Source organism: Anarhichas minor, unplaced genomic scaffold (assembly GCF_050575085.1).
Source record: "Anarhichas minor isolate MPS153535 unplaced genomic scaffold, ASM5057508v1 ptg000136l, whole genome shotgun sequence".
NCBI classification, from domain to species: Eukaryota; Metazoa; Chordata; class Actinopteri; order Perciformes; family Anarhichadidae; genus Anarhichas; species Anarhichas minor.
The window spans coordinates 11,380,067-11,394,339 of NW_027466582.1; the positions used below are offsets into that span (position 1 = coordinate 11,380,067).

Below are 14,273 nucleotides of genomic sequence, written 5' to 3' on the forward strand. Positions count from 1 at the left end.
AGCAGTCTGCTGCAAATATTGGATGACACAAGCCTCCTCGGGCAGACATTCAGTGTGTGCTTGTGATGTCATACTGGACCAAGTCGTTATATGATATGAACTCCCATAACTTGACTGCACCACCGTCACATCCTCACTATGGATTGATGGTAGGTGCCACTGGCTTCCTGCTCTGTCAGGACATCTGCCACAGGCTACTTAATTTCACCAACATTCAATGTGAAGAGTAGAATACAACATAGTTGATATGAATATTGAATTTAAGGGCAAAGGTGAACATTTTGTTCTACAGTGCAGAGGTTCAAATCTACAGAGTTGACAGCTCAACTCTTTCACCTCAGGGAAGAAATAGGTCACGGAGGATAAAGTTAAGTTTCACCTCCCCTTTTTATTCACCATGTGAAAACACGGAGACAAGATTAGTTATTTTAATTAGTTAGTTTTTTTGGGTTCATTAATTGTTACAAAATCACTGATTTAACTCCTAACTAATATTAGCAAATATATGCGATATGAAAGATAAAAAATAAAGTTAAATTGTATATAATTGTAACTACAATCCTGGAGTGGCTGGATGTATCTGAGGACTGAAGGAGGGTTGATGCTAAAGTAATCTTAGATAATTACACTGCAGCCCCAATCTACATCTGCTTAATCATTCATTTATTACTGAAAACATTTTAGTATCTTCTTGGTAGTTTATTTACTTCCTTCTGTCTCTCTGGAAAATGATTGATGTCAAATTGACTCTTCTTGAAATGAATTGTTTGATAGCTAAAGAGACCAATCTGGGTTGAAAGATTAGTCTCTAAATAGCTGATTATGGGGTAATCAAACCACCTCAAGAGAGTTTATGTAATCAGAATCCTGGGGTGAATGTCGAGAGAAAATGCAGATCAGGCTGACAGTGATACAGACGCTACTCTGTGGGAACAAACAGATGTTCTCTGGCTTCTACTTCATTATTTCAGAGTAGTCATGTTGCCATGTAGTGGTATATGATTGCTGAATGCTGATTGCTAAAAGATGAGCCGATAAAGCCCACTCAGAGTGGGTGGACGCAGGACGTTTACAGAGGAGGCCGCTGTTCCTGTCCCGTGTGAAACCAATATTCAACTTTACACCTGTTACGTAACATTACGCAAGAAAGTCTGCTCAGGCTGGTTGTTTTTTATTAAAGCTATGTTGACGCTAGTTACGTTGTTGTTAAATATATATTTGGTTCGACAAACGTCATCATTCAACATATCCGTGGTTTGCGGAAAATTACACAGCTTGATCCAACCCGATGATGCAAAATGCTAAACATGAAATGTTTTGGTTGGCAATTTGAATGGGTTCCTTCCTTACTGTATAAGTGAAACTGCATTTGAACAATATGCGGATGGATGTTTAGCTGCTCTGGTGAATGCAGTTTATATTGTATGTTTCCACAGTCATACTGGCACATTGTCTGATGATGATATATGTTTTTGTTTTTGCATGCACACACACACACACACACACATTATCTCTGTGTGCATTCATTACTATTGTTAGTTTTAATTTGACACATTTTGTTGCCTCAGCAGCCGGTAGATGTCATCTACTTTAATTAATGCGGTGAATTTGAGAGAAAGTGAGAGGGGACGTCAGAGAGCAATGATGGTGGAAATGAGAAAAAGAGAGGAACACAGAAGGATGGTGGCATATTCACAGTACAGTAATTATTACACTGACGCTCTACAACACTATGTCTACTGCTTCCTATAGTTACATATGTGGCTGATTACACCCTCTAATGAATAATAGTGGGTTTTAATGTATTCTAATGTAGCTGGACTAAAATAGACAGCTAGGCAAGGATATCAATCAAATGAAAACAATAATAATATCTCAGTGATGTTGTAAAAACCTGCAGCGCAACAAATCCCACTGATGGTGGATTTTAAGGGTTTCCCAACTTGTATTCATTTCAAAGGGATGTAATGTAAGCCTGGGTGAGAGACATTTCAATTGTGAAAGCCAATATTATAAGACGTGTTTTAAAGTGACAATCAAATGTGCAGCTAAATCTGAGTTGATTATGCGCCTCCAGGTTGGTGCGTAAATTCATCGTTTATTTGAACTCTATAAAATGCAGCACAATCTGTGACGGTGCACCAAACACAGCAGAGCGTCTGTATCACAATACATACTGTACGTGTCTTTTTTTTCTCCCTTTTCGGAGACCGGGATCCACCCCAAACAACCTTGAAAAATTCCTATTACAGTTCCTGTTTTTGTTTTTTTCAGCAGTGGTTGCCATGACAACTGTGCATTTTATTTCTGGCTCTCACGAAATGGTGTGTGAGATCACAGATCCCGAATGTTATGTAAGACGACGTGCACTGTTCCAGACTTGGGGTTTTCTGCTGCAGAGAACTCAAAAAGTAATTAATTACAGGGGAATGGCAAACACTTAAGGCGCTTCGACATTGTCTCCCTGTTTACCTGATATCTTTTATTACATCCTGGTGAGACGTAAGCTGTAATTGATATGCAGGAAGCTCGGCATGGTGACAGATGCTTTTAATAACGCTGCTCCTTTTTATTGAAAAGTTGTATCTAGATAGGCCACAGATGAACAGAAATTATGATCAAGGTTTGTGCATCAGTCAGAGAGGAAGGAAACGGAGAATAATAATAGACATTAGAAGACGATGGTACGTTTGTAATAAAGAGGCGTGGGAATAATGAATTAACTTGAATGGGATTACAGGACAAACTGGGGCATCAAGTTAGGATTTAAGTAAGTAGCTAATCACTTGTTGGATATAGGCAGTTTATTATTCAAGTAGTCAAACATATTTTACACTTCATTATACAATTTCAGTATCATCTCATTTCGCAGATGCTTTCCTTCTTTGAATTGGAAACCTGGAAAATGAATGTCAGTAAAGCCAAGAGAGGGTTTTCTGTGGTTAATGTCACAATGTGACATTTTGCTTCAAAGATAAAACTCCATGGAGCTTACTTTTTCATGAGCAGTTTCTGTTTTACAACATTGCCAATGAGGTATCACCAGCTGCAGACCCACAGAACCAATGCTATTGACTCACAGTATCTCTCAGATACTAATCATAGAACTCCTGTGTTGCATGCAGCCACTGTGTCCTCAAAGCTTTGTGACCACAGGTGCAGGTCGGTTGTTCATTTACCACAGACTATAGTGCGCACTATATTTATCAGAGACATTGTAGAAGTGCTTACCAGTTATTTCGAACTAAACAATCTCCATGTTTAGAGGCAACACAATCGGAAATGATGCTAGCATGATATCATGGCGAGAGCCTTGATACAATTGCAGGTATTTAACTTGTCAAATTATCAAATTGTTAACGTCGAGTACAATAACTGTTGGATATAATAATAAACTATGAGCTTACTCTGCACATATTGTGTCAGTGTTTTTTAAGATAATATAGAAAAACCTATGGGTGGTTGGTGAGCATTCATCATTAAGCGCCTTACAGAGATAAGAGCAAAAGGATTTAGGAGGTTACGCTGCACTTTTTAACCCTTCATATAAAAAAAGCTACTTAATTCTCAAATTGCAAAGTGTACAAAAGTTGTTCAAAATGTGTTGCTCTTTGTGATCACTGCCCAGTGATGTGCACAGCTCCCCTCACTGTAATGCGGCATATAGCTAATAACCACTGGTTCACCACTCGAGGCTTGAGGAAATAATAACTTTCGCACAGATTCCAGAGGAGATGGCTCAATTTGTTGAGAGAGTGAGTTCCCTTCTGCTTACAAGAATGCGATATGCATACACAAAAAACATACATTTTAAAAAAGAAAAATGTGTGGTGACAAAACTACGGTGGCGTACTTCAAATCAAGTGTATACACGGTTTTAAAAAAGATAGCTGCAATGATATATGATACAGTACATAACATAAATTATAAAATTTTGCCAATTTCACAGACTGTGGTATTATTTTTGCAGTCCCTCTTTGCATGAGATAAATGAGAAATATATTTGTGCCTCCATGAAAGCAGTATATTGATTCTTGTCTTGTTTGTCTCTTTTAGTGCAGGTTAACAACTTGTTAACATTCTCTAATTAATAATAACTATACTTACATGCGTATTTTAATTCTGCAACAACTTCTCATTTGGTCTCTCCATTGCAAGAGTGTTCACCCACATTACAGGTCCCTTGGTATACTGTGTTGGAAACAGCATAAAGTGGGAGGATGAGAAATTTACATAGCGCAATCAGTCTCGCTCCAACTTGCTTGTATCTTATTTCCCTCTTTCTTTCCCCTTCTCTGAAACAGACCAGAAGTTTTCACCTTGGTCCCCGTCTCGAAAGTTCAATGAAGACAGACGCCTCCCTCCAGCCAGGAACATGAAGGGCTTATCGGGCAGCCGTTCCCAGCACCAAATCCCTTTACCCTATGGCTTGGACTATGACCCCCACGTCCATGACCTCCATGCTCACCATGGCTCCGAGTCCCGCCACTCATCCTACCTGCTCAGCCCCACTGAGAGCTGCCCCATGGACTTCCACCACCGCTACTCGCCACGCAGCTCCATCCACTCGGACTGCATGATGATGACCCCTGTCATGATGCCTCCAGCTGCTGTTCCTGACCACATCTCCAGCAGCACCTTTCCCAGAATGCACTACAGCTCTCAGTATTATGACTCAGCCACACGGGACGACTGCGCTGCCATCACAGCTTCTGCCACCTCCCCAGCAGTCGCGGCTGCCGCAGCCGCAGCGGCCGCCTCCTCCCATCTCGCCGGCACCAAGAGCAACCGCCTTCCTGCTAACCTAATAGACCAGTTTGAGAAACAAATGCCACTACACCGCGATGGCTTCCACACGTTACAGTACCAGCGCACCTCCACCACCACTGAGCAACGCAGCGAGAGCCCTGGCCGCATCAGACACCTCGTTCATTCTGTCCAGAAGCTCTTCACCAAGTCCCACTCACTGGAGGGATCGTCCAAGATGAATGGCACAAAAGGTGATATTATGGGAGGTGGAGGCGGATATCACCATCGTGGCCACCACTCCACCAAACATGGTAGCAAGAGGAGCAAGAGCAAAGAACGCAAGCACCGCTCTGGCGGCTGGTGGAGCTCCGACGACAACCTGGATAGTGACAGCACCTACCGCACACCCAGTGTCATGTCGAGGCACCATGGGGAACATGTCAGCCACTGCTACCCAGATTCCATGCAGAGTCATCACTTTGGAGACCTGTCACTCAAGACCTCTAAGAGTAACAATGATGTCAAGTGCTCAGCCTGTGAGAGCATGGCCATGGCTCCCGAGGGCAAATTCATGAAGAGGAGCTCCTGGTCGACACTGACAGTCAGCCAGGCCAAGGAGGCCTACAGGAAGTCATCGCTTAATCTAGAGAAACCCATGATGCACATGGACCACAAGCCTTCATCGCGAACATGTCACTACCTGCAGGTAAGTTGTTCTTTACTTGATTTATGTTTAAAAAATGGACAGAAATCAAACAAAGTTCATGTACAATAAGTGGTTCAATGTATGGCTAGACTTTGGAAATTTGAATGTACTTATTCCAGGTACTATATATATATACACACATATAAAAAGACTGGTTGAAATAAACCATCACAACATCTCAGCATTATTTATTAAATATTTTTCATTCTTATTTGGAAGAAATCTATGATTGAAAATGTAATTAAAAATGCTTCCACAGCTACACATGCAGGGCAGGCGAAATAAATGGTGGTGGTGGTGGTCAGAGGAGGATGGTCTCCTGCTGTCCTCCCTCAGGGCTGGACCTCTATCAATTTAATTTATTACATTTTTTCATGCTAATATATGATTGGCCAAAATACGTGAAATGACGTCCTCCCTTGGGGCCGTTTCCAATCAACAACCAAAATACAATATTAGCACTGCGGTCCAAAGATTTCCACATGTCATCCTTAATTCTCTACCACTGTATTGGGACAAGCTCGCAGTTAAGTGATTCTGTACATTATACAGCAGCAGATTAGAAAAGATATTATAAAGTGCGAATTGTGAGCTACTTCTAAACACATCACTTAAAAAACAAATCCATTTTAATTAGGCCTTTACAACAGAGTCCAATTTACCTGTGCAGCAGTCCGTCGCCTGTACCAGGATTCAGTCCCACGTGAGTGGAGTGCAGCAGCACGTATGGGCAACGGACTGCAGTTTTCTGACGAGCTTCTAGTGACACGATATACACACAAGGCCCATTCCCATCCACAGCCTGCAGTGATCGTTTTTTAAGAAATCTTGTAAGCCATTGTTTTACTGATTCATTTCCCGTTGCAGATAAGAAAGTAGAGATAAGTAACTAGTGTAGTAATGATAATAATTGTATTGATATAGAACTGTTCAAGCTTAAGCAGGAAGTGCTTTCCAAATTCAAAGATATGCAGAATACAATTTTAAAAAATAAATCGGAAAACCATGTAATCCCCCTGATATACATTTAAACCTTGACACAAAGTAATGGTGCTATTCTTTGTTTAAAAGATAACATATATAGCCCTCGTCCAATGCAATATGATTCTTGTCATTGTTGAATATCTATCTAAATGCATAGAAAGCTTGAACATCACCTATCTGAAAATATAACAAACAATAATTGAGCTCAATATCCACCCACCCCCATAGAGCACCTTCTGAGTAAAATGCAGTAATTGATGTATTGATTACAAATCCTGCCAGGGAGGCCTTTCAGGTTCCACCTTTCTTTCTGTTGCTCTCCTGAGGGCAATTACAGTGTCCAGAGTGAGAAGCCGATATATTTAACCAGGATTCACTTTTGTGTAGTCACCCCGGGGAGCTATTGTCTATTAAGATGTAGGGATCAATTGATGGAATCAATGTCATGGTGTGAAGAGAATACAAGGCGATACCTGAGCGAGACTTTGATGTGGAAAACACACAGGTTAGGTGTCTAAACAAAAAAGATATACTGTTAAGCCAGAGCTGATGTAGGTTGCAAACTAAACTAGAAATACATTGTGTAATACACAGTTTTCAGGCCTTCGTCTTTGCCATTCCATCTGACATATTAACAGGACAGGACGGGTTTAGCCACAGGTACTGGCTTCAAAAGACACAGTCAAAAGCCAAGTTTTTGAGGTAACGGCTATGTCTGATTCAATTTCTTTTCATTTTCGATTTTCAGCATTTAGCAAAGGCTCTCATCCAGAGTGACTCACAGTCAGTGCAGCATTAGAACACCGTAAGCTTAAATTCACGTTTCAATTAGCTTCACATGAAGGTGATTCAAGATATATACAAATAATGAAAACGTTGTTTTCAACTACAAAAGGGGCATCATCTCAGACCTTAATAACATATTTAGGGGATAGCTGTGCTTTGAAACTCTGCACCTCCGAAGAACACTTTTCTATCAGTAGAAGTTGGCCTGGACACCCCATTATGAAATGGTCTACTTCTTGTAATGGGGATGAAAAGAGCTGAAGTGGTTGGCCATTATTAAAGTTCAAGATGATGTATGCCTTCTACTAACAACATTCATCCTGCTTTAGCCCTTTTTTTCACATTGTGCCAAGCTTAGCATTGTGCTTGTCCTCACACAATCACGGAAAACGTTAAATTTGTTGGCCACACTTGCATTTGGACCCAATTTCAGAAACATTTGCAAGACTGACTTATATGCATGCACTAGAATTGAATTTTACTGACCCTACTTTTACTAATGACAGTGAACGGTGCTGCTCTTACATAAAGCTACTAGATGCATTTCTGTTTATACTTGGAGAAGGAGAAGAGGTTGAATCTTTGCCCAGTGCATGCGCTTTGATGTGTAGTGCACCACTACACACAGATACACAAACTGCAGTTGTTTGTGTGCCATGGGGACAGGAAGACTCTGTCAACACAGAGGCTCTCTAAACTGGCATTTGACAAGCTTATGTGTCAGCGGGCAGAGACCCTGCAGCTGCCACATGGGCACATTCTGCACCGAGCGTGTCCACACTGAGAGCCTTATTCAGTGGAATAGGAGAGGGGGGAATCTGTACTCAGGCGTTGTGGTCATTGCTTTGTGTGCTCATCGGATTTTATCTGTTTGATTTGTCTGGGTCCTTTAGGTCTGTGTTCACTTGTGATGAGGAGGAAAGGTCTGCATTGGGCAAGCTGTTGACATAATCTTATTTCAGTCAAGTGTCAAGTCGTCAGGCTTGCCTCCTAACCAAACAACCTCAGTTGTAGTGTAGGGTGAAGCTTACGTCAAACAAAATGACTATTACACAAAAATATATATTATTGTGGAAATCTTAAAGATCATCATGGAACTTCAAGAGACAGACACAGGAAGTCGACAGGAATTAGCCTTCCAGTAAAGGACAAATACATCTGTCATAATTTACAGCTATAAATCTGAACTTTTATGATCTAAATGAGGCTCAATGTAGAGATATTGTGCAATGTGACAATGTTCTGTTGTGATTTTACAATTAACTTAAAGAGCGTAGGCCTGCAATAAATCACTTTAAGTCCTAAAAGCCAACTTAAAAAAACAAACATTTTCCCATCTATTTTAGAATTTGTATTGCTTGCTTTAATAATGACATTTTGTATGGCTTACTTAGTCTCCTGTGTATGAGAAATACTTCATTTTAATGGGGTAAAGCTTGGTAAACAACGTGTAAATATTAAATGCTTTGGCCGTGGTCCAAAGATCTTGAAGCATGTTTTGAATGTGAGAAACAGTATAATGTGTGCAGTTAAGGCAAACTGTGCACATCTTTTACAGTAGTCCATAAATCATCTAGCTTCACTCAATCATATCTTCTTGCCCTTGCTTGTCAGAAATGTAGCCAATGCAGTGCTTTCCCTTTTAGTGTAATAATGAAATCTCTCAAATGATTGGCAGGAAACTTGAAAAGATTATCTGGGGAGGAGCTTTGTCTCCTCTTGATGTCTATTAGAGTATCAACTGCAACATCCCTGAAGGTTGAGCTGGTCTCCCCCACCCCCCCCCCCCCCCCCCCCCCAATGCTAATAAGCTAGCACGATGCATCCATCAGTGATGGCTGCCTTGTTAACCACAGCCCCAGACGATCAATGGTCGTGCATTAGGAGGAAAATGATTCTTTTACTTTATTGCTGTCTTTAAGCCTAATTCATTTAGTTGCCAGACAATTGTTGCATTTCATTCCACTCATGTGGGAGAAGATAAATGTATGCAGAGCAAATTAGTGTGTGTGATGGTTTTACTGATAGGTCTTTGAAGGAAGACAGAAGCAGGTCAGCTCATTTTCATGTTACCTTTCCAAGCTGGAAAGCACAACCTTGTTTTGTTTTTTTTAAACGGGATGACAAACAAAGATGATAACCTAATATTGCAACATTAGCAAACCGAAGGATCGTCATTCATTTCCCTACTCTGCTGTTGTATACTTGCAACATGGCAGCGAGCCATGCTGCCCAAGAAGATTCAAAGGAGAGTTCTCGTAGCATATGGTCTAAATGCTTCCCAACCCTTTTCATTTTGACCACAAAAACATCCGAGTAAAATAAGCTAGATTAATGATGGTGGAAAGCAATGGGTGCTATTATTAGCATATCTTTTCTCTCTGAATTCTCCCACTTGCCACCTCCCATGGAGGAAAAACATGTTCATCAATTTAATGGCAAGTGCCCAATGCTGTCTTGTCTTTAACCTGTCTGCCCTGCTGAAGCGGAACGTCAAGTCAGAAAAGGAAAGACTGAGCGGGGGAGAGGTGGCGGACAAGAGCAGATAGTGACAACAGATGTGATAGAGAAACCATCAGCCACTCTGCTCTCTGTGAGAACAGTTCAGCGACTGTGGCAGAGAAATAGCAAAGCTATGTGATCGGGCAAAGTGAGGAACTTGCGGAGCATTGGGGGACAGCCCTTCGCCTGGGGCTGTTGTTTCAAGAGCTAAGGCGGCCCTGTCCACTGGGACAACCGCTACAGCTGCACCACACACACTGACACAGTTGTTGTACTTAGTACACGACTCAATCAATATTGTGCCTGTAGTGCGTGACACATTGCCATCGTAAATCACCATCTTCGGGAGCACAAAACCTCACTGTGTTTGTGAGGGGCATTGATTTACATCTCATGAATAATTTGTCAATATTAAAATCACAGTTCAGTCCCAGTCAAATCAGGTGAGCTCAAATGTAAACGGTATATTCAATATGGCAATCAAAATGTTGAGGGTAATTGCTTCTTAGGAGTTAGTTGTATTCTACCTTGATTTCTGTGACATCAAAATCGAATTAAAACTTACTGGTTTTCAGTACATGAGCACTTGGTTATGTGTAGACGTTAGTAGCAGAACACCACACAGTGTACAGTAATTAGCTCACAATCACTTAATCACTATGTTAATCCTGATGCCGTAATGTTAAGAACAGTCACTGTTCACACTTATGAGTATATTTAACACAAAAGGCTATTTATGCTACCTTATGTCATGGCCGTGGTTACAAACCTATTTGAATGTTAATAATTGATGTCGTTTTTGATCACATTCAGGTACTGCATGTCAAAAACATATGCTGTGCTCCTTTGGCTGTCATTCAAAGCTAATTTAAGCAGCGATGCTGTGCCATTAACGGCCGTGTGCTGATTTATAAGTTGCAGCCGTAGCCTCAGCACTATGATTGGCAGCATTAGCTGTGCAAGCATAAAAATACACAAACCTGCATCACCGCCAAAAGTGGGAAGCAAATTCTATTAATCTTTTTCTACAAATCCTTGAATTAAGTATGCCCATGTTTTGATTTGCAATATGAGTGCTATTCTCAAAGGTTGTTTTAGCCTTCCCATTCAACTGGTTTGATGATCCTGCAGATGTAAAGTAGTATTTGAGCTCCTTCTAGAGACATGCTGATGAATCTACTTCATGTTGATTTACTTCCAAACCACAAACATGGACTCCATTAAAATGAATGAAAGGAAGGTTTGTGGATATTATTAAAGTTATATAGTTGTTGAAATGCTGACATGCTGCAAAACTGGAAAACTTGACATTGATTAAAATATATTTAAAGTTCTACGGCTTAGAAAAATACTACAACTCCTTTAGATGATGGATCTAGCAGTGGGTGTTTGTCATGTCTCAAAATATTAAGATCGAAGAAAGAGGTATTTGTTTTTAGACCACTAAAGTGAATTCAGTTACCTTCAACTAACCTGTATACGTATGGGTGTTACTTTGACCAAGATGTTTGGACGATGCAAAGAAACCTGAACATCTAAGGGAAACCCATGCAAACGTTGCTGTTAAGGTCCTGCTTATAACCCATAGCACTGTTGATTTATCTCTCTGTGTACATAAAACGCACAGTATGACCAATTCCCTTACAGGATGCAGCCCCCCTCGTTATTACCATCGAAATAATACAAATGGGACAAGGCCTTCAGAATTTGGACACTTGAATAATTGTGAACATACAAAGTAGCAAGTAGGCAATGATTTCAGACAACATAAAGAGAGACTGCGTCTGAATGTTTTAGCTTCTTGGTGGCCCTCTAGGGGCCACATGCAGTAATGACTACAGGGAAACAAAACAAACAAACATTATTCCTGCCAAATAGAAGGAATATTTGTCTGTTTGAATAAAACTAAGAGAAAAAATAAATAAATAATTCAATTAAATCTTATTTAAAGTAATACAGTTAAATTGCTATTGTGTGTTTCACTACTGCATTGCAGGAAAAAGCGATATAAATACAGCATCCTGTTACTTTGTAACATTTTACTTCCAACACTTGAGGTACAAACGAGTAGTGTATCCTGTTGACATCAGCTACTCCTTTAGTTGTCAAGTTTAGCTGAGTTGGTTTGTGCCATTTCACCAATTTTAGTGGTTCGTGTTTTTCACGAGAATGATACAAAGTGCCCGTTTGTGGTTGCAGTTAGGAACTTAGCTTAGAGAAACCCATTGGATCTGATGATCATGGGTGGAGTAAGGTTAAGCATTGAGTTTAATTTGAGATCCCAGGCTCAGAGGGGAATGAAATAGAGGTGGAGCTTGAAACCAGGGATGTGAATCAGCTTAATTTTCTGTTGAGGGAAAATCCAGCCAGAGCTTGTCTAACTACTTGTCTGATACAGTTCTCACACTCTTTGGCTAATTGGACCCCATTGTACTTGCAAATAATATCTCTGATGTAGCGCAATCTGCAAGCCAGATTTTTTTGTCTCTGAGCAGGACGACCCACTGTCACATGGCTAAACAAGTCACCACAGATACCTGCTCAAGTAATCAAGTAATATAACCTCACGATTATGAATGTGCATGTAGTATTTAATACAGGTGTGTTATCTCCCACAGGTACCCCAAGATGAGTGGGGTGGATACCCAGGCGAGAATGATGACGAGATCCCGTGTCGACGGATGCGCAGCAGCAGTTATGTCAAAGCTATGGGAGAGGTGGATGATGAGAGTGGTGACTCTGACACCAGCCCTAAGACCTCCCCACAGAAGGCCATTCGGCCTGATGCTCTCGTCCTCAAATCAGCCATGCAGAGACCCCATTTAGACTCCCAAAGGTAGGCTTGGCTGCCGAGCTTAATATGTCCACGCCAAAGCTATGTGTTGATTTCAATTTATTCCAATTGTTTTCATGAAACCATTAAAAGGATTAATGGATGCTCGGAAGGTATGCTGAAAATCAGGCAACGCTTTAGAAATGTACCTTTTTCAAAATGTATAATCATTTATAGGAATAGCTCAGGAATTTGGTGGTTGCCTTTAGGGTCAACGAAATTAACTCCTTTGTCTTGAATTATTAATTATTACATGCAAGGGCATAGATTTTGTGTCTTGAGTGAATCTGAGGAGTCAGGAATTGGACTGTCAGTTCCAGTGACTGATAAAAGATAGTGGTACGACTTCAATATGAGGTCAGTAGAAATGGTTAAAGGGTTAAGCTTCACAGTGTTGCACACAAACACACACTCAGACAATCATGGTGGTGAAGCTGTACACTACTCCACACACTTCTTTAGCTGTAGTATGTTAAGGAACAATTAACAATGTTCCGGGAATGACCAGAAACGTTTCATGCACAACTGACTTGCACTTCAACTCCTAACTACACACTGCTGCGTCTTGTGTAGTATGTATGTAAAACATATTCAGTGTTTTTAAGGATGGGTTACAAGGGAGGGCATTCAAATAGGTTTGTCTAAAATCTAGACCTTGTCTTCAATAATTATTTCCTTCTCAACCTATACATGAAATTTGAATTCAGATCTTCTGCCCTTTGAACCATCTAACCCCAAACTCACTGTCCAAGTAAAGCTGTTGTTTGCTGATCCTGCTGAGCCGTCCCTGAGAGATGTTGAAGAGGTTTCACGTGATTTGGTGATTCCAAGTGAAGTTGCTTGGCAACAAAAAGAGAGTTTTGGTTGCCGTTCCTTACATCATTGTACGCACGCCTGGATAACTGTATCAAGCTGCTATGTTTAAGCCGGGCTGTATGACTTGTTGGCTTGTTTTATAACCATATCACTTACTTGCTCTTAGGCATTGTGGGCTAAGTATTCGATTGACAACTCTTTCATGAGATCAAGAGTAGTGCTCTGCTGAACGCTGTAGTGCCAATTGGGTTTTTGTGTTTGTGACCTTTTTCATATGCTAGTTTCAATATTTGCTCAACATCTTACACTGGCAATGTTCCTCATCTCATCACAGTGTTGTTGACAAGGCTGCAGCAAAACTGTCACATTTACAGAATGTCAGCCTCTAGAGAGCAGGCTTAAATGTACCGGGGCTTACTGGATGAGGGAATCATTGTCACACAGAAGGGCAGACATCAAAGTTACTGACTATTGTGTTGAGAAGTGTGGAGCACAGTTCTTATTGCCATGGAAAAATAAAACGATATATATATATATATATATATATATAGGTCAAGAAGAGTGGGAAATATTATAGATTAATTATTAAGAGGCCTTAAAAAACAGTGTCAATAACAGTAATTATTATTATAATTACAATAATGGTTATTAAATCATTATAATAATAATAATCAGACAGCCAGAGGATCCTTGCTGCCCTCTCCGGCCGACAGTCTCAGCCCTGTTCCACCTCTGACTGGGTTGTGGAGTTCACCTGTACTTCTTTGCCACAAGGTGAAAAGTTAAACCACTGCAGGTCAAATATTTTCAGGGGGTGTCGAGATACTCTTTAATCATTTCCTAATCATTTATCTGTGGTGAAATGTATCTGTTGCCAACTCATATTCCATGAAGTGT

The 14,273-nt window shown here is 40.6% G+C and overlaps 1 protein-coding gene across 2 annotated transcripts in view; it reads left to right on the plus strand.

The window, feature by feature from the left end:
* Nucleotides 1–4,309: 4,309 nt before the first annotated feature.
* dlgap2b (discs, large (Drosophila) homolog-associated protein 2b) overlaps nucleotides 4,310–14,273 on the plus strand; it is a 36,375-nt gene continuing 26,411 nt past the window's right edge. The window contains exons 1-2 of one of the 2 annotated variants that reach the window (XM_076084702.1): nucleotides 4,310–5,455; nucleotides 12,346–12,563. In XM_076084702.1, the coding sequence (XP_075940817.1) occupies nucleotides 4,376–5,455; nucleotides 12,346–12,563 (1,298 nt within the window). In that variant the 5' untranslated portion in view covers nucleotides 4,310–4,375. The remainder of the gene's footprint in view (nucleotides 5,456–12,345; nucleotides 12,564–14,273) is intronic. The other variant, XM_076084701.1, reaches the window with a different exon arrangement.